The sequence below is a fragment of the Danio rerio genome, chromosome 13, assembly GCF_049306965.1.
Source record: "Danio rerio strain Tuebingen ecotype United States chromosome 13, GRCz12tu, whole genome shotgun sequence".
NCBI lineage: Eukaryota > Metazoa > Chordata > Actinopteri > Cypriniformes > Danionidae > Danio > Danio rerio.
In genome coordinates this window covers 18,813,140-18,831,668 of record NC_133188.1, presented here as the reverse complement: position 1 = coordinate 18,831,668, position 18,529 = coordinate 18,813,140, and the positions used below count along the sequence as shown (strand labels likewise).

The window sequence follows — 18,529 nt, the reverse complement described above, 5'->3', positions numbered from 1 at the left end:
CTAAAAGAATAAGATCTTTCCAAATAAAGCTAATCAAGTCATCTGGTGGGACTAAATTTATATTGCAATACATACACGCAGAATACATAAGACTTGATTTCAGATATAATTTTTTTGCTCATGACTAGGCCCAAATGAAATCTGCGCATGCAGAAATCCGCAGATTTTTAGCCTATAGAGTCTATTTATTTACTTATGTAAATGTAAATATTCAATGTAATACATTTATATTTATATAAATTTTTTAAACAAATTTCATTAATATTATTGTGATATAACAGTAGTAATCTATTGATTTATTTACAAGACAGTTTGTAAAGTAAAATGTTCCATATTTTAGTAGATATATTATGGGAGAGACTTGCTTTGCTTACCAATTAAGTGGATCTAAGTGGATTTGTATTGCAAACATTAAATGAAAGTAAAAAATGTATTGTTTTTAATTCATATATTAAGTTTTTAGTTTTGAGACTTCTAAAATGACTGCACATAAATCCGCAATTTTTTACAAAATTCTCAGCAGAAATAGGAAAAAATGTCCGCAGATTCTGTCTAGCCCTCATAACTCCAAATCTCTAACAATTTTCAGGATTTATTAATACATAGACTGGCTATTTCTCCATTAACACCAGGACATTTTATTTTTATCTTTGCATGTGATGCAATTTTAACTGACAAAATAATAACCATGCCTGTTATGCCTTGTTCTGCAACAAGCTGTAATTAACACAGCACTAAATGAGGTTTGTAAATTGCATTAGGCCCTTGTTAATCACTCTAATAATGAATGATGGGACCTCTGCCTCACCTTCCACATTTGCATTACACGCCAGATAACGTTCAGCTAAATTTATTTACACTTGAAAAAAACAAGGCACAAATCAAATATTTAACCGCTGCATAAACAAAACTCAACGTCAAATTTGTCAGAGAAAAAACCCTGACAATTCTGGCCACACGACAAAACCGTATAATTACGTTTTTCCTCTTATTCTTCCTCACCTTCCTAAGTAGGTTAATTCAGCGAGACGCTCCTCTGACGCATGATTTCAGCCGTGTTTGATTGCTAAAATATCACATCAGAAACGTGTCAATTAGCATGCTTGCATGAGATGATATCAGGCTGTGTGCAGGTGCTAATAACAGTGAAAGCATTTAGTGACTGAATATTTCATTAGGTGGCGCGTGTTTCACCAGTCACTCGTCCGGACCTCTGTCATTTCAATCTCCCCTCAACACAGTGACTGGCGCAGTGCACCTCTGCCAAGATAGCTATCTCTCAGCTGCTGTCAGCGCCGCCTGCCAGTCACAAGCTCAATCCAGAATAATACATTCCATGCTACTCATGGCTGCTGTTAGAGAGCCGACAAATGCACACATTTCAGCTTGCCACAATTAAATGTGTTGGGCTTCCTTTGAAGCGCCTTTTTGAAGTGTGGTCTTGTGCAATATTTCAGACATTTTAAATCAACTTTTTTAATATTTATACACACAGTTGATGTCATAATTATTAACCCCCAATTTAATTTTTTTTTTATTTTTTTACATTTTACCCAAATTATGTTTAACAGAGCAAGAATTTTTTTCTTCTGGAGAAAGTCTTAAGTGTTTTATTTCGGCTAGAGTTAAAGCAGTTTTTATTTAAAAAAAAAAAAAAAAAAAAATTAAGGTCAAATTCCTAGCCCCTTTAAGCTAATTTTTTTCATAGTCTGCAGAACAAACCATCGATATACAATAACTTGCCTAATTGCCCTAATCTGCCTAGTTAACCTAATTAACAGTGATGATAACAGTAAGTAATATTTTACTAGATATTTTTCAAGACACTTTTATACAGCTTAAAGGGCAATTTAAAGGCTTAACTAGGGTAATTAGGCAAGTTATTGTATAACGATGGTTTGTTCTGTAGACTATCGAAAAAATATATAGCTTAAATGGGGCTAATATTTTTGACCTTAAAATGATTTTTTTTTTAAATAAAAAATGCTTTTATTCTAGCTGAAATAAAACAAATAAGACCTTCTCCAGAAGAAACAAATATTACCGTAAATACTGTGAAAAATGATTTGCTTTGTTAAACACAATTTAGTAAAACTAAATAAATATATAATTAATATATATATATATATATATATATATATATATATATATATATATATATATATATATATATATATATATATATATATATAAAGGGGGGCTAATAATTCGGACTTTAACTACACTGATACACATTTTGGTTTTAAAATATCAAACAAGACTTTTGTTTTGGTATATAAACACTGAATTTTATAGCGTGTATCCAGTAAATCTTGCTAAAAATATGAAGTCATTGTCATAATCTACTATCATTTATGTTGTCATTTATAGTAGTCATGCTTTTTTTTTTTCTCTAAAAACATTACTGACTCATACACAGCCTCAAAATCACCTTACATGCATATTCATTATAATCTAGTTCATAATAGAGATTTGTCTATCTCTATTATGATAGACTCAGTTGTCTATTCTAAATCAACTGCCTTTCAAATATTTTAATTTGGTTTAATGAATTTTAACAAATGAAATATCCCATTTTAAGTAGACAATTAATCCGAAATATAAAGCAGCAAAGTCTTTTACAGGAAAGCAGCAGGTAGCCGAGCTGTAAAATCCTCCATTTAATTAGTATGTCCAGAGGAGCGTCCTAGACATGCGTTTGGGGGAAAGAGAGAAGGAACAAGAACACAGAAGTTGCCCTGAGAGCGAGGTGAGCTGCTTTTCAAACAGCGTTCAGCTCTTCCAGTCACCGGCTCCCCGATTCCCTCTCCAGCAGCCTATGAAAGCAGCTCCTCGCTTTGAAAATTTTCCCTATCATGCAAACTGACAAAGGCATGCTTTTCAAAAACCCACAGCCAATCTGTTGATCATTATTTATTTACGACGGCCTGGAGGCGCAGAAGCCTGTAAAAACCATACTTGATATGGTATATGCTGCCTGCTTTCCCCCTTTCCTGCGTGTGGAATAAAGCATCCCTAAGGCTCCCGCAAACAATCGCTTTTCATTGTGCATAAAAACGTGCGAGGTATTTAATGTATGTTGTAATATATTGACAAGGAGGGCACAGGTTGAGGGAGTCCACGGGTCTGTCTTTGGTAATTTGGATGTTTGGCTGCAGGGCTCGGGCTTGAAAAAGCTTACACCTAGAACAGAAGACCTGTCATCCGGTACCCAAGAGCCGAGCTGAACACACAGGCACCCTAAAGCACAGAAAACTTTGACACCGCTTTGAAGCCTTTCAAAACAGGGTAAATAACTCCCAAGAATTATGATCACTTGTAGATCAAAGAGGCGATGCATACATTACATGGCAAACGGGGACCTTCAAATCTGCTCTGAAAAACAGTTTTGTGCTGTAAGTTGAAGAATAAAAAAAACTGAGATGCTTCTAAGCGATCGCTGAAAGCTATTTTTTTTTCATTCCTCTCGCAGTTTATTGTTTAAAACAGAAAGAGAAGAGAAACAAGTGAACATTGATCATTTTCACTTGGAAAGCTGACTAAAAAGGGCGAGATGTTCTGCAGGGCTGACAGTTTACTGTATGTAAAATTCAACATAATTGCTTCTTTTTTGGTGGTGATGGTGGTGGAGGGAGGATTCATGTTGAAGACCACTGTCTGGGGTACTTATTATATTTTACAGCAAAATGCCTTGTGGGTGGCATGCAACTGAAAAAATGGGTGTTGTTAAATAAAAAAATATTTTTTTTATTAATTATATGACTAAAAATAAAAAAAAAAATTAAATGTTGCAGCGAAATTAATAAAACAAATAAAACAATAAAAATAAAACTAATCATTTCTGATAATTCAAATAAAATCATATTTAAAATTGTAGCTTATAGTACATCTACTTCAGTTGTCCTTCTTTTAAGGAGAGTTTTTATTCTATTTTACAGTAAAATGCCTTGTGGGTGGCATGCAGAGAAAAAAAATATGTTTAATAAAATAGTTTTTTTATTGTCTATATAACTGAAATTAAATAAAATAATGTTGCTTGAAATTAAATACAATATATACATCTATTTCAGTATTCCTTCTTTCAATGAGAGTTTTAATTCTGTTACAGTAAAATGTCATGTGGGTGGCATGAAAATAAAAAAAAAAAGTTTTTTTTTTTTTTTTTGTAATAAAAAGAGGTTTTAAATTGATTATATGACTAAAATAAAATGTAAAATATTGTTGGAGGAAATCAATACAAATAAAACAGTTCAATAAAAATATGTGCACTAGTCATTTCTTATAATGCAAATATTAAAATAATCATATTTAAAATTCAGTATTTGTTCTTTCAAAGAGAGATTGTATTCTATTTTACAGTAAAATGGCTTGTGTGTGGCATTCAACAGAAAAATATATGTTGTTAAATAAAGAAAGTTTTTTTTTTAATTAATTATAACACAAATAAAAAAAATGATAAAACAATAATAAAGTTGCAGGAAATTACATACAAATGATACAATAGAATAAATTAAATGCAAATAAAATCATATTTAAAGTTAATTTATAGTATAGCAGTAGTTTACAGTAGGTCGGTGGCATGCAACTGAAAAAAAAGTTGTTAAATAAAAAGGTATTTTTTCATTGATTATATGATATAAATATATCCACTAAAATGCCTTAAGATGGCACACAACTGAAACAAAACGTATAATATATGAAATAAAAATATATAAAATATAAAATGAATTATTTTTTAAATGATGTTAAATGAATGGTAAATTATTGTAATTTGTCAAAACTTAATTCAAACAAAAGTAAATATTACAAAAGAAATGTGATACATTAAATAAAATTCTTTTTTGAATGTATGATGATGTTACAAAAAAATAACTATACATCACAATAAAAATATCTGAAAAAATAATAATAACACTTTTAAAATGAAAATTGTATGCAACATTCATGCAAAGTATCTGCTACATTTTAAACAATTATCAAAGTATTAAATCAATCCTGCAACGTAAATCTGGCATTACATTAGAACTGTGAGGATGTGTCTAACTCGGCACTAAATGACAGAAAGGGCTCTTTTAGAGTCAAGCTCGTTAACTATCAGTTTGCAGAGAGTCGTCCCTTCGGCAATACTTTCCCTACTCGACGATGAGCCATGGAGGCCATTGTCTCTGCATTTTTTACAACCTCCGCATAAACGTCTCCTGGCCACATGAGCGGAAAAGCAAGTCCTTTTATCAGTCAAAATCAATTAGCGGCATTATAATTCCGGCGGACAGGATAAAAGGAAGGTAATATTTGAATTCATTTTTGATTGCGATGATACATTTCACATATGGCCTTAAGTAGGAAAAACACTCCTCACAGGGGTTCCCACAATAGATGAAGAGCCCCGAGGCGAAGTAACCATGCTGGCGTCTCTGATTGGTTGGTGCCGTCATTAGTGCCACCGCTGTTTAAGAAGTACATGTGGACGGGACTGGGGGGAGATGACAGCTGAGACTTTAAAGCAAGAGTATTTTTCAAACAGCTTTTCATAGCTGCTTTCATGACAGAAATATTTCAGCTCTATCATTAACCGCTGACAGGCTGACAGCTCAAACGCCTCGGCCTGAAAGACCTGCTCTCCCTCCCTCTTTCTCTCTCTCTCCCTCTCCCCATCCACACTTTCTCTTTCCTCCTTCCACTCTTCCAATCCCCTCCATCCCAGCTCCATCCATCCTGCCTTTCCCACTCTCTCTCTCTCTCTTTCCTTTTGAAGCGTCTCGAAATCAATGTCTTACCTCATCATTTTGGGCGAGCAGTTGGGTGAATTTCGCATGCCTCCGTTGCGCTGCTTCTTTTTGGGTGACAGTGTTGACGGATGCTCATCTTCGACTGCAAACACATGCAAAGAGTGTCAGACTGTGGACAGCTGGGATTGTAAAGTGTGCTGGAGATGACATATTAAAGAACACAAAAGCCAACACTCAATCAATCATTGCCAACAACAACGAAAGAAAAAAAGGTGCAGTCAAATCTGTGAAGACCTCCGAAAATAGAAAGAGAAACAGTGTTAGTGTGGACAGAAGTACACTTAGAGAGGAAGGACAACCATTAAGTTTTACACCTCCGAATTATCGCTTGAGTGTGTATTGATGTGATCAACCTCTTTTTTTTACCTCTCTGTCATTGTTTTGGAGGGCACAAGCTGGAACAATGACAGAGCGGAGCAAAGAAAAAAGGAATTGTTATTAATTTATTGACTTATATGGATGCCTGCATAGTGAAATCAGTGGTGATCAGTCAGAGAGTGGTTGAGCGAGTCTGTCCCCCAAACCACAATCACCCTGAACTGAGGTTTCTCGTGCCCAACCACATCTCCACGTAACATCAGAAACATGTCTTGCACGAGTTTTTAAACCACCTGGATGTTGAGATAATGATATGCTGTAATAAAATTAAAGGAATAGTTCACCATGTAAAAAAATGAAGATGTCATTTATTTATCCTCGTGTCATTCAGTATGACTTTTATTACGTCAAGGAGCGCCACATTTTGATTTTGAGAAATTTAAATGCTACCCGTTTTATGACGCTTGAGCTCCATGAATTGCTGATATTAGATATAATGGAGATATTAGATTTACTTTGTGTCTATATGGAAAAAGTGAAGCACGTGGGGCCATTAAAAATGCACGTTTTTTCACCGCGACTCGCCTCATTTTATTTTGCAGTCAGCCGCAGCATGTTGTCAACCCCTCCTTGCTTCTGAAATAAATGTGTTGTGCTTCACAGAACATCCACCATGTGGCACATCGAAACTACAGAAGGTAATTTGTATAGATATAAACTATTTTCATTTGAAGTTTAGCAAAAGGAAACTAAAAGTGTATATAGATTTATTTTGTTGTTATTGCTCTTTATTTATTTATTTATTTTCTGGCAAACTATTCCTTTAAGTTGGAGAGAAAGCATTCGGTGCGTTTTCTATCCTGAAGACATACTGTACTACCGATATATTTATGATGCATTGCTACATTTAGAATGTGTTTTGGCCTTTTTTGTGCTAATACAATATGATTCCAGTTACCTCTTACGATACCAGTTATCAAGCAAAAAATTGTTTACTAGACCGACCTGTATTAGACACAAACTATTAGCAGAAATCCAAACTCGTCAACACTGCAAAACTTGTTTTAGTGTCTCTGTTAAAAATACATAAAAATAAATGAATCCGCACAGCAGAACATTAAAATATTAGGGACGAATACAGCAAACGCATACACTTCTTCATCTCAGATTCCATTTGTCATCTAATTGCTCTAATAGAAAAAGCAAATTAAGCAAAAAAATAAATAAAAAAACCTGCTGTTTGCATCTTCACCAAATGCCAATGCTTGACATTTGCAATTACAGTGCAGAAGCAGCAACATGAGACAGTAATCAACTTTAAAAATACCACCGGCGATAAGATGGCAGTGCTGTTTTTTTTTTCTGTTACGTTATGGTGTCCTGGCTGGACCGGACCGCTCTCTCCTGCCCTTGCTCCTCCAAATTAGGCTGTGGAGATTTACGAGCTCCAGTGGTGCCCTTCAGTAAGAGGCTTAACAATGAAATAACTCCACCTGCAACACGGCCATTTCAGCAAGTCTCTGCTTGTTCCAAATTACATTACGCCACTTTTACAACCTCAATCAAAATAGGATCAGTCCACCAAAGTGTGATTGCTGTTCCAAACCACAGGGCAGCAGGAGATCAGGCTGCTTTTGTGTGGCCAATCACAACGATTGAGCTGGACATCCGTCTGCGCCACTTCATACAGACAACAATGAGTGGATGCAAGCTTAAAGTGCAGCAGAGATACAACTGAAGTAATAGATGTTTTAAATGGATGTTTTAAATAAGATTAAGACAATATTGGAATATATTTACAAAAAAATGTATAGCTTTAATTCTAAAAACTTGGTTTGCATGCTAATATCAAAAAGTAAAACAAAATATATGGATATAATCAATTAGCAATATTTTATAATTATAAATATCTTAATCTTAAGTATTTTTTTATAATTATATAAAATAGTATAAATTAAAATTTTACACTTTTACAATATTTTACTGCTTTGACACAATCTGCATTATAAAAGCACTATAGAAATAAAGATAATTTGAATTGAAAATATACATTTTATGATTAAGTAATTTTCATTATTATTTAATATGTTTATGTTATTAAATAGTTTCCTAATAGTGACTAAAAAGAAAAAAAAATTATATATATATATATATATATATATATATATATATATATATATATATATATATATATATATATATATATATATATATAACTTGTCATAAATTATATAAAATAAGTATTTTTTATAATAATAATTAGGTAATATGTTTATGTAATGAAATTGTTTCTTAAAAGTTAACAAAAAGAAAAAAAAATATATACAAAATATAAAACTTGTCATCAACTATGCAGCACTTTTTAAATTTTCAATTAGTTTTGAAATTTGCTTTGTAATTTAGGAGTAAAGATGACTTCCGTTTATATCAAATATAAAGCGTTTTAATATAATTCTAAACATCTTATTTCTACAGCTTGTTGTGTCTATGAAAACAAGCTAAAAATGAGAATTCAAAGTTACATAACATATCAATTAAAATCTGTAAATAAACAGATTTACTCATATTTTTAAAATTTGCTTTGTAATTTTAAAATAAAATGATTTCTCCATTTTTATCAAATATATTTACAGCCTTATTCTAAAATTCTAAACATTTTTATGTCTACAGCTTGTTGCATTCATAAAAAAAAAACCTAAAATGAGAATTGAAAGTTACATAAAACATTTAAAATCTGCAAATAAATCCAGAATAAAAACTAAATAAATAAATAAACAACATAAAATAGAATTAAATCATTCCAAAATAAAATCAATCTAAGGTCTAAATGTCTGTAAATAACACTGAAAAGTCTATTAAACTTGATCAAGTGAAAAACACTTTGTGTGTGCAAACTACTGCCCCTATTATTCTGATTTAACTATAAATGTATTCCTAAATTTGTTCCCAACTTTACCTTAACCACATGAATAGTTTCAAAAAAACATTTTATAAAAAACAATACGTTTTTTTAATGCTAGTACTTTGGTATGCTAATGTCACCTATATGACATTGATATACGATTAGTTACACTTGTAATACAGTTACTCAAACACACATACATACATTAACACACAGGGTGTACAATAGGCTGGAGCTGCTCTACATGCAGGGCCTCATGCAGGAGAAGGGCTGGTCTGACTAAAGCGTCCCCAGGCTCCACCTACAGTGTGCGGAGGAACGGCTGCCGGGCCGGTAGCGGTATTTTTCAGGCAGGCTGCGAGCCCGGTTTAGGCCAGCCGGGCTGAGGAGAGACAGCGAGGGTGGCGCTGGAGGGAGCAAACTTCCTTTACGATTATTAACAAGAGGAACGGCAGTCGTGGAGGAGTCCACAACCAGCAGCACACGGGGCAGAGGAACAGCCACACTGCTGACCGCATTCACTGAGCGCTTCTCAAAACTCACTCTAACCTCCTCCTTTACTGTCAAACAGTGGAAGACAAAAACAGCGACACATGAGGAAGATGATTGAAGGATGACATGCTGAAGCAGAGTGTGCATTGAGAGAAAACTAAACAAAAATTGCAGTTTAAAGATACACTTGTCAGATTATTTTTCCCCCAATTTCTGTTTAACAGAAAAAAGATTTTTTTCAACACATTCCTAAACATAATAGTTTTAATAACTTATTATATATATAATAACTGATTTATTTTATCTTTGCCATGACGACAGTAAATATTATTTTACTAGATATTTTTCAAGACACTTCTATACAGCTTAAAGGTACATTTAAAGGCTTAACTAGGTTAATTAGGTTAACTAGGCAGGTAAGGGTAATTAGACAAGTTATTGTTAATGGCTTGTTCTGTAGACTATCAAATATATAGCTTTAAATGGTGTTTAAAAATTAAAAAACAAACTGTGACCATTTCCTTGCTCTATTAAACCTCAACTGGGAAATATTTTATAAAGAAAAAAGAAAAAAAAAACTGTATATTGTTTAACTTTTTTTTACAAAAATTATTTTAAAATACTTTGTTTTAAAAAAATATATAACAACTGATTTATGATCTTTTTTAAAGTTTAATAACATCGCAACTCATTTCAAAATGTTTTAACTTGTACTTTTGTATTAATTGTAATACTAAACACTCTTAGAAATATATTATTGTGAATTATCATTAGCTTCATAAGGTTTAAATATGTATTCATAGTTTTTAAAAAACAAAAATTTCCTTTTTCAATTTCTGAATCATACAACAATCCAACAAATGATTCAAAAACATCCAAAATATTATTCACAGATGTCTTACAATTATATTCCAATATAAAACTCATTTAAAAAAACACTGTAAAAAATTATCTTTATAAAGTTTTTGTATTAATGTTAGTTTTTTAGAGATTAAAAAAATCAAGACTCTAAAAACAGTCAACCATCCAACAAAGTGTAGAAAGAGATTTTTTTTTTTCTAATTTTTACGTATTTTAAACATTCTAATAAACTTTAAAACTTGCAATGTTTCAATAAAACAGCATGAACTGTATAAACATAATTATTAATAAATAAATATTGTTATTTTTGGGGGGTCACCCTAAATGACTTTGATTTAAAGAACTCTTTTCATAAAAAACACAATTATTTAAAACTTTAAAGCACTTTTGATCAGAAAGTTATTGAAAACATACTGCTATTAACCATATAATCAAGTTACTAGTCATAGTGAAATCCTTTTTAAAAAAGAAGATATTAGTCACCTAAAAGCACATGCCATTAGTGCTTATAAACTAAATATATTATGATTAAAACATTGCAGCGTTCATAATTTATCAGCGAGCTGCATGAGAATTGCATAAATATTTAAGTATGAAAATACAAGTTGACATGATTTTCATTGTTGAGCCATTTATTTCCCCTTTCGATTACCATTTACAGACAGATCCACAAATCTGTGTGCCATAAATGCAACCGCCGCGTGTCTGAATAATTGACGATGACCCCTCCGTTTTATTAAACACTACTTAACCACTTGGCAAGCGCTTTAGGTGAAATGTTCAATATGACATTTGCTTTTCCATTGCTAATAAACATTAATTAATTAGAAGCACTTTCTTCCTTGCCTGCGCTGCGACAAGACAGAACAAAAGCATGAACAAACTATTCCTGATAACAGTCAGCATGAATCAGCTCACAGTGCAGGTGAAGATGTGCTCACGCAAGACAATCTCTTTACATTCTGCCTCAATATACAGCAAACGACAAATCTAAAAAAAAAAAATGTGTAAAAAATAATACCTCAATACAACACATGAGAGCGTCTCAGATTAAGGCTAGACAATACAGGCAAAACACAATTTTTCCGTTCATGCACTTTTGGGCTCAAATCTAACATAAAGATAACATTCAAAACATACTTTTAATAATTTCAAAATGTAATAATTGATAATGTCTAGCTGTAAATGTATGCAATACTGTGAAGTTTATTTTATTGTATTTTATTATTTTTATTAGTTATTTTACTTTACTATATTTTATCTATTTCTGTTGTAATTTTATTTTAATTTAACTTGTTAAATTTATTTTGGCTGCAAGGTTCATTATGGCATAAAATATAACCTTTATTGTAAAAAAAGTTTTGTTAAAGCTTGGGGAAAAAAAAGTCTTTGTCCGGTTATTTGCAACATTTTCAAAATTATGTACATTATGTACATGTACAAACATTTGACTACTGTGCTCAAAAATAATATATCTAATTATATATATTATAATTATATATTATAATAATTATATAATTTTTTTTTTTTTTTTTTTTACTGAGGGGATATGTCATTATAGCCTATGTGTAATTGGCCAGTCATATACAACCAACAACAATATATATAATTCTTTTTTTCTTTTTTTTTGTGTTGTTGTTCTATACACCAACACAATTGTGCAAGATGTGCTTTAACGGCAGATTGTCAGCTTTAATTTGAAAGTGTTAACATGCAAATCATGTAGGAATTACAACAGTTTGCATATGTGCCTCCCACTTGTTAAGGGTCCAAAAGTAATTAGACAAAATAATAATCTTAAATCTAACTTTCACTTTTTAATACTTGGTTGAAAAATCATTTGCAGTCTTTATCTTTGGTTATTTGCAACATTTTTTTTAATTATGTAAAAACCTTTGACTCTAATATGCTCAAAAATAATAAATAAATAAACAATAGAATTGTGAACCTGACAAATCCAAATTGTCTGGCTGTTGAAAGCATTCTAAATTATTGAGTAATAAAAATACATTTACAAAATCCCATTTTTTACTCTAATGTAAACCATAACAATAATAAAAGTGTCTGTGAATCTACAATTAAACAATTAAGTTCATTTAAGCCTAAGGTCTACAGTCACACAAAAAAGTCTTGGAGTTAATTTTAACAACGAGTTAAAGTTTGACAAGCAAATAAATTCAGTCGTCAAAAGTGGTTTCTATCAACTAATGAACACTGCCAAATTGAAGTCTTTTCTGTCTTTTAAGGATTTGGAAACCAAATTTGTAGTATCTCACCAGTTTTATCATCCCTTCACTGGCTCCCAGTCAAATCTAGGATTCTATACATGTTATTGTAATGTTTTTTTTAAGGTTTGAATGGTCTGGCATCTACTTACATTGGTGAGCTTTTTCATTGGCACACTTTATTGAGGCCAATCAGGTTGGAAAACCAGTTTCAGCTAGTTGTTCCCAAATCAGTTAAAATCAAGAGGTGACAGGGCTTTTTCTGTCACAGTCCCTCATCTGTGGAATGGTCTGCCTTTACATATCAGGTCATGCTCTTCTTTTGGTTCTTTTAAGTCTCATTTAAAAATCACTTTCTGTCTCTTGCTTTTAAATTGCAATTAATACATTTTAATCTGTTTTACATTTATTAATATATATATATATATATATATATATATATATATATATATATATATATATATATATATATATATATATATATAATAAAACTAATGTATAGATTTTGTATGTTGGTCATTTTGTAAAGCACTTTGGTCAACATCTGTTGTTTTTTAAAGTGCTCTATAAATAAAGCAAACAACAATAACAAATGATATTAATCATCATCTTCATCATCATCATCATCATCTTGAACCTCACTTCATTCAATTTTCTAATTTTTTGTATCATTTGACCATTTATTACACTATTTTAGAAAACCTGCACTACACAAAAAACAATTCTTAATGTAATTATGTAATGTCATTATTATATTGCTTAAGTATGATGAGAACTATTATTATTATTTTTTTTTTTACACTTTTCAACTGCAGTGTCTTGCATTAACCTGCAAAAGGGATCACAAAAACAACAATCCGCAGTTTGACAGAGATGACGTTGTGAATACAAGGGACGCAAAGTGTTTGAAACGGGAACTGATCAAGCTCACCGCCTGCCACCCCAGCTATAAGACTCCAGCCCAATGCTATCTACATACAAGGCAAGAGGTTAACCAATATCTGGTGTAAGTAGAAAAGCAGTTTCCGCCCGCTCCCCAAACCTTGCTCAGAGCAATAAATAGATGGTTATTTGTGCCGTCAGCTGCCGCATAGATTTAAAGGCCGCCACAGATAACTCCTGGATTCATCTGGCCCCTGTCAAACATGAGCAGCATTACACACAGAACATCCGCTCTGGCACTTTCACTGTGGATTTACAGTAATCCAGACGGCAACTGTCCCTTTATGAGATGCAAATCCTGTGACGAGCCGCAATTGTGCATTCTTATCAAGGCCATTGTTAAATTATACAAAATACATCTGTGAGGAGAAAGCGTTTTTAAAACTTTATTTCGTGGCTGATCTAAATAAATGAATTGTCTAAATGAAATGAAAAATCTGGGGTTATTGTAGTTAAACTAAAATTCTATCTATCTATCTATCTATCTATCTATCTATCTATCTATCTATCTATCTATGGAAATAATTCTAATTTAACAATTGGTTAAAATTGTTTCTTGATTTTCTTTAGATTAAACTAAACTAGTTGATTCCTTCTTTTAAGACTAGCCATAAATTCTAATAAAGTGAAAACACACTTTCCCTCACATACCTATTCTGTATAATTTAACAAGGAATGGCTTGAAAAATCAATTACATTCAATCCAACCTAATTATTCAAGTCTGCAACTGATTTTCTTTTGGTGTATATTGTTTTAAGCTTGTAAAAAGTACACAAATGTCTTCATGGCACTAAAATAACACTGGTATACATACAACCAGGGGCGGATTTAACCAATGAGCAAGGTAAGCGGGACACCTGGGGACCCCAATAAATGTCTAGAAATATAAATTACACTTCTAAACTATATAGAACATTGATTTTCTACCATATTTTGTTAAACAAATACAATTTTAACGTAATGAAATATTATTTAATATACAATCAAATATAATACTATTATAATAATGTAATGTTATGTAATAATAATAATTTAACAAAATAAAATATTTATCATGGAACAGTCCAGCAGTCAAATTTATATATATATATATATATATATATATATATATATATTAAAAAAAAAAGTAGATTGAGTGATATATTAAAAATAAAATAGAAAAACAGCAATATAAATAAATATTAAGTAAAAGTTGAAAGGGTGCATTTCAGGACTTTGACCCTATGGCTGGAATTGCTTAGGGCTCCAAAATCACTAAATCCGCCCCTGATACACCAAAGATAAACATTAACACTTTCAGATGCAAAAATACCAGAAAACAGTTAACAATTTAACCTAAAAAAAAAAAAAAAAAAAAACACCTGGCAACATATAAAGAGCTAACAGTAACATCAGCTGGTGACACGTTCACCTAAAACACATCCCACTATGAACCACTGCATTCTCGTTTTCCTGGAGTCTTAGCGCCATCTGCTGTTCGTGGCGTCACAACACACAAACATCTCCACAAGCAAGTCTGCAAAACAGCATTTCGAGCTATTCAATCATCCCTCACAAGGACACAGAGCTCTTTATGCAACATCTGGATTTCATATGGATCCCTCCATTCAGCACCTGACCTTTCTCATGCACATGTTTTCAAGTCGATGCATCTGACCAGAACCCAACGCCGAAAAACTGTCATCGCGGCCCCCCTTCCCATCAATCCCGGCAATCTACAGAGAGAGCTGAGCCGGGCAGCTTTTGTGCTGTAATTCTGGTCGGAGGGGGGGGGGGTCAAAAGCAAAGAGCCAAAGCAGGCAGGTTGCACGAACCAATGAAGGAATGAGGAAAACAGAGAAGTACACTTACGTGATCTGACATATCCGTTAAACTTATATTTGGCTGAGGAAAATGAGAGGATATAAAGAGAGAGAAAGAAAGAAAGAGAGAATGAGGGTGAGACAGACAGCCGAAAGACAGTACATCACACTTACACAAGGACAGAAAGGAAGACAAGTCAAGTTAACGGCAGTTAGGATGATGAAGATAATGATGATTAAAGAAACAACAAGAAAAAAAAGAGGGACGATTGGTGGAAGGATTGGGCTTTAATGAAGCGATGAAATTCAAGCTGCCTGTTCAGCGTTTCCACAGCATGGATCCATTTTAAGAGTCAAATGTTGGATTGTGGGAGCGAGGCCTATGATGAACATACTGCACAAATCCTAACAACCTCAACAAGGATCATCGTGGCATTTGGAGTTCGGATGAGGAAGAGAGAACGCTTTGATAGGTCATAATTTTATTCGCGACACCCGGTTTGATGAAAACCAGTGAAACCGATCAAACAGATGTTAGCAATCTTGAGGCTTAAGCAAATAGTGAAACAACAAATTACAGATGTATTCCATCACGTAACTGCTTCTGTAGAAATTAAATGCTGCCGGCTGATCATTTCTGATCAGTAATTACTATCTTGTCAACTGCGGATGAATGCCAAACTGAAGGCATGGCAAGAAGGCAGAATAATGATGATTAACTGAACAAATGTGTGACAAGGAAAACAACCAAATCATTAGAGAACATGAACTGATTCTTTTGTATTGGTGAACTGTCTTTTCATGTTTATAATGAAATGTATTTTTGAAGGAAAATAATAATATGACAAGAAAATATTCAATGGCATACAGTTATAGAATTTTAGAAGTTATATTGGTCCCTCCTGGTCTCAATAAACTCCTAAATTGCTTAATAATAACTAGAAAATTGGTATTGGATTAACGATGTAGAATATGTGCTTTATAAGTACAACTAAACAGCAGATATTTTAATAATAGCCATTTAATAGTTCAATAGTTAACAGCGAGAATTGTTACCAGTATATTAATATCACAGTATATCAACTTACATTTTCTCTTTTCTCTTCTCATTTATTTAGTTAGATCTTTCAAACAGCGTACATTTTTTGTCCCCAAAAATTGCAGCAGACAATTACAATGTACAGTGCTCAGCATATGGAGTAAACACCATTTTGAGGATGAATATTTGTATCCCTTTCCCAGTAAATTTAGGCAATGCATTTTGGTGCATTTAAACAAAACACATTAATTAAACAGATATTTTTATTAAAATAATATTTTAGTCACTGAAAATCTTTAGAAATAGAAAAATAATGCATTGAAATTCATGTAAAATGTTGCAAAAAAAATGCAAACTACAAAATGTCAACAATTTTATTTAATTTTTTATTTTTTATTTTGCTCTTTTAAAATGTTGTATTTAAAATGTTTATCTTACAAATACATTTGGATGTAATGGGTCTAATTTATGGACCATTATCAAAACTTATTTTGTTAGATTAGCTCTAGATTTGCCTTCAGTCTTGACTAATCTAATGTATATGCACAAATATAATATTGTAAAGCTTCCTTTAGAACATATTAAATTAAATGAAAGATTTGTGGGGTGTACTTGTAAACACTGAGCACTGTAGGATGCTTTTGGATGCATGAAGCTTGCTCTGTGCTACAAAGTCTCATCTTTTGTTACGAGTACTGTATCTGATGCCATAAAGGTCAGAGCGCAGGCCCAGGGCAGGGCGGTGACACAAGCGCTCAAGCAGGAGCCTCACGCCGGTCCTGGCATATGTCGCTTGCGATCTGCGGGCGCAGGAAGAGTCGGCCGACTCTCTGGCTAGCATCTGTCCTACACGGCGGAGGGGATGACCGGCCCTGCTCCTGCCTGGTGGTAAGAAACTGTCAGCTTAAGTTTCATGACACACCAGCTGAGCTGGGGAAATGAAAATGCAAACATAATTTTCATGTCAGGCTGCATAAGAGCCAACGGTGCTGAGTTCCACCCTGCAAGGAGCGGACAAGATCCCTTCTATGGGCTGCGCCGCCCGGTTCCGCCCCTGCCGCGCTCGTCACATCCTTGCCAACTCCAAGAACCAACCAGATTACGCAGGAGGAGAGAAAAAAAAAAAAACGTCCCAAAGACTCAAATAGGAAAAAAAGGAGCTGTGACCTCTCTTCCTCTCAGTATGCTAGGCGATTGTTGTTTACAAAACAGCCATGTCTAGGATTGCCCTGCTGGAATCTTCCTTGTGAAGCCTCATAAGTTCAGAACAGGAATTAATACCCTTTGTGATTCTGAGCACCTTGAGAGTCTTTAAAGCTTGTGTAATGAGGGGATAAGTCTCGGCAGGTGGAGCAGAGGGACTGTTATTGTCATTGTAACTTAGAGTAGAGGCAGCTAACTCGTTCAGGATATTTGCTCCCTAAAGCCTGCACTTGCAGAGATAACAAACTCTTCTTAATAGTGTGCAGTGCACCAGAGCTATAATGAGAGCTCCGTTGCTCCCTACTACTCGTCAACGACTCTCTGGGCTTTGACTGCAGCCAAAAGAGAACAAAAGAGAAACACGACTGTGTCGACTATTCGTGCATCTCATTTTCATTCAAATAATTCTTTGTCTGGTTTTGGCAGAAAGGTGCATTACCATCCTGAGTGATGCATGCACGTAATCAGAACAAAAAGTGCATGAGGGCTGTTTAAAAAAGTGCCCATCAGGGAACATTACTTCTTTAAGACAGAGTGCATTTACTGCCACGCGTTTCATGCATTCAGCAAAATTACGGCATCCAGGGGAGTAGTATTTATTTCAGCAATAACAGGACTACTATAATGTGCAGGTATAAGATCACCATATCAGGCTTAGTGCGGGGAGGAGCTGATATTTATGCTTTCTAACCCATATAGGAACACACAATCTGCAATTTATTGGAGAGCGTCAGTAGCTACATTTCCAAGTCGTGAATTTAATTTATGCAGGGAAATATCCCAAATATGATTAAAATAAGATCTCACTTTTCTAAAAGAATAGAATCATAATTTTAAGGAAAGTTGGCACAAAAAGTTTTAGAAAGCGATGCAAAGACAGATTTAAATAAAACATAAAAATTCATTAAAAAAACAGGCCTATATATGAGCAATATCACACTCGTAGCATGTCTGC

At 33.2% G+C, this 18,529-nt stretch overlaps 1 protein-coding gene across 50 annotated transcripts in view; it reads right to left on the bottom strand.

Annotated features, from left to right (window-relative positions):
- Positions 1–18,529, bottom strand: part of kcnma1a (potassium large conductance calcium-activated channel, subfamily M, alpha member 1a) — a 368,370-nt gene that overhangs the window by 40,903 nt on the left and 308,938 nt on the right. For 31 of the 50 annotated variants that reach the window (XR_012388642.1, XR_012388643.1, XR_012388644.1 and 28 more), the window contains one exon: positions 5,778–5,871. Coding sequence is in view for 46 of the 50 variants with exons in the window: in XM_073919863.1 (XP_073775964.1) it covers positions 5,778–5,871 (94 nt within the window). In the remaining 4 variants the exon portion in view is untranslated. Of the gene's footprint in view, positions 1–5,777; positions 5,872–9,314; positions 9,570–15,381; positions 15,415–18,529 lie in introns of all 50 variants that reach the window. The other 19 variants (XM_073919866.1, XM_073919869.1, XM_009307243.5 and 16 more) reach the window with 2 other exon arrangements.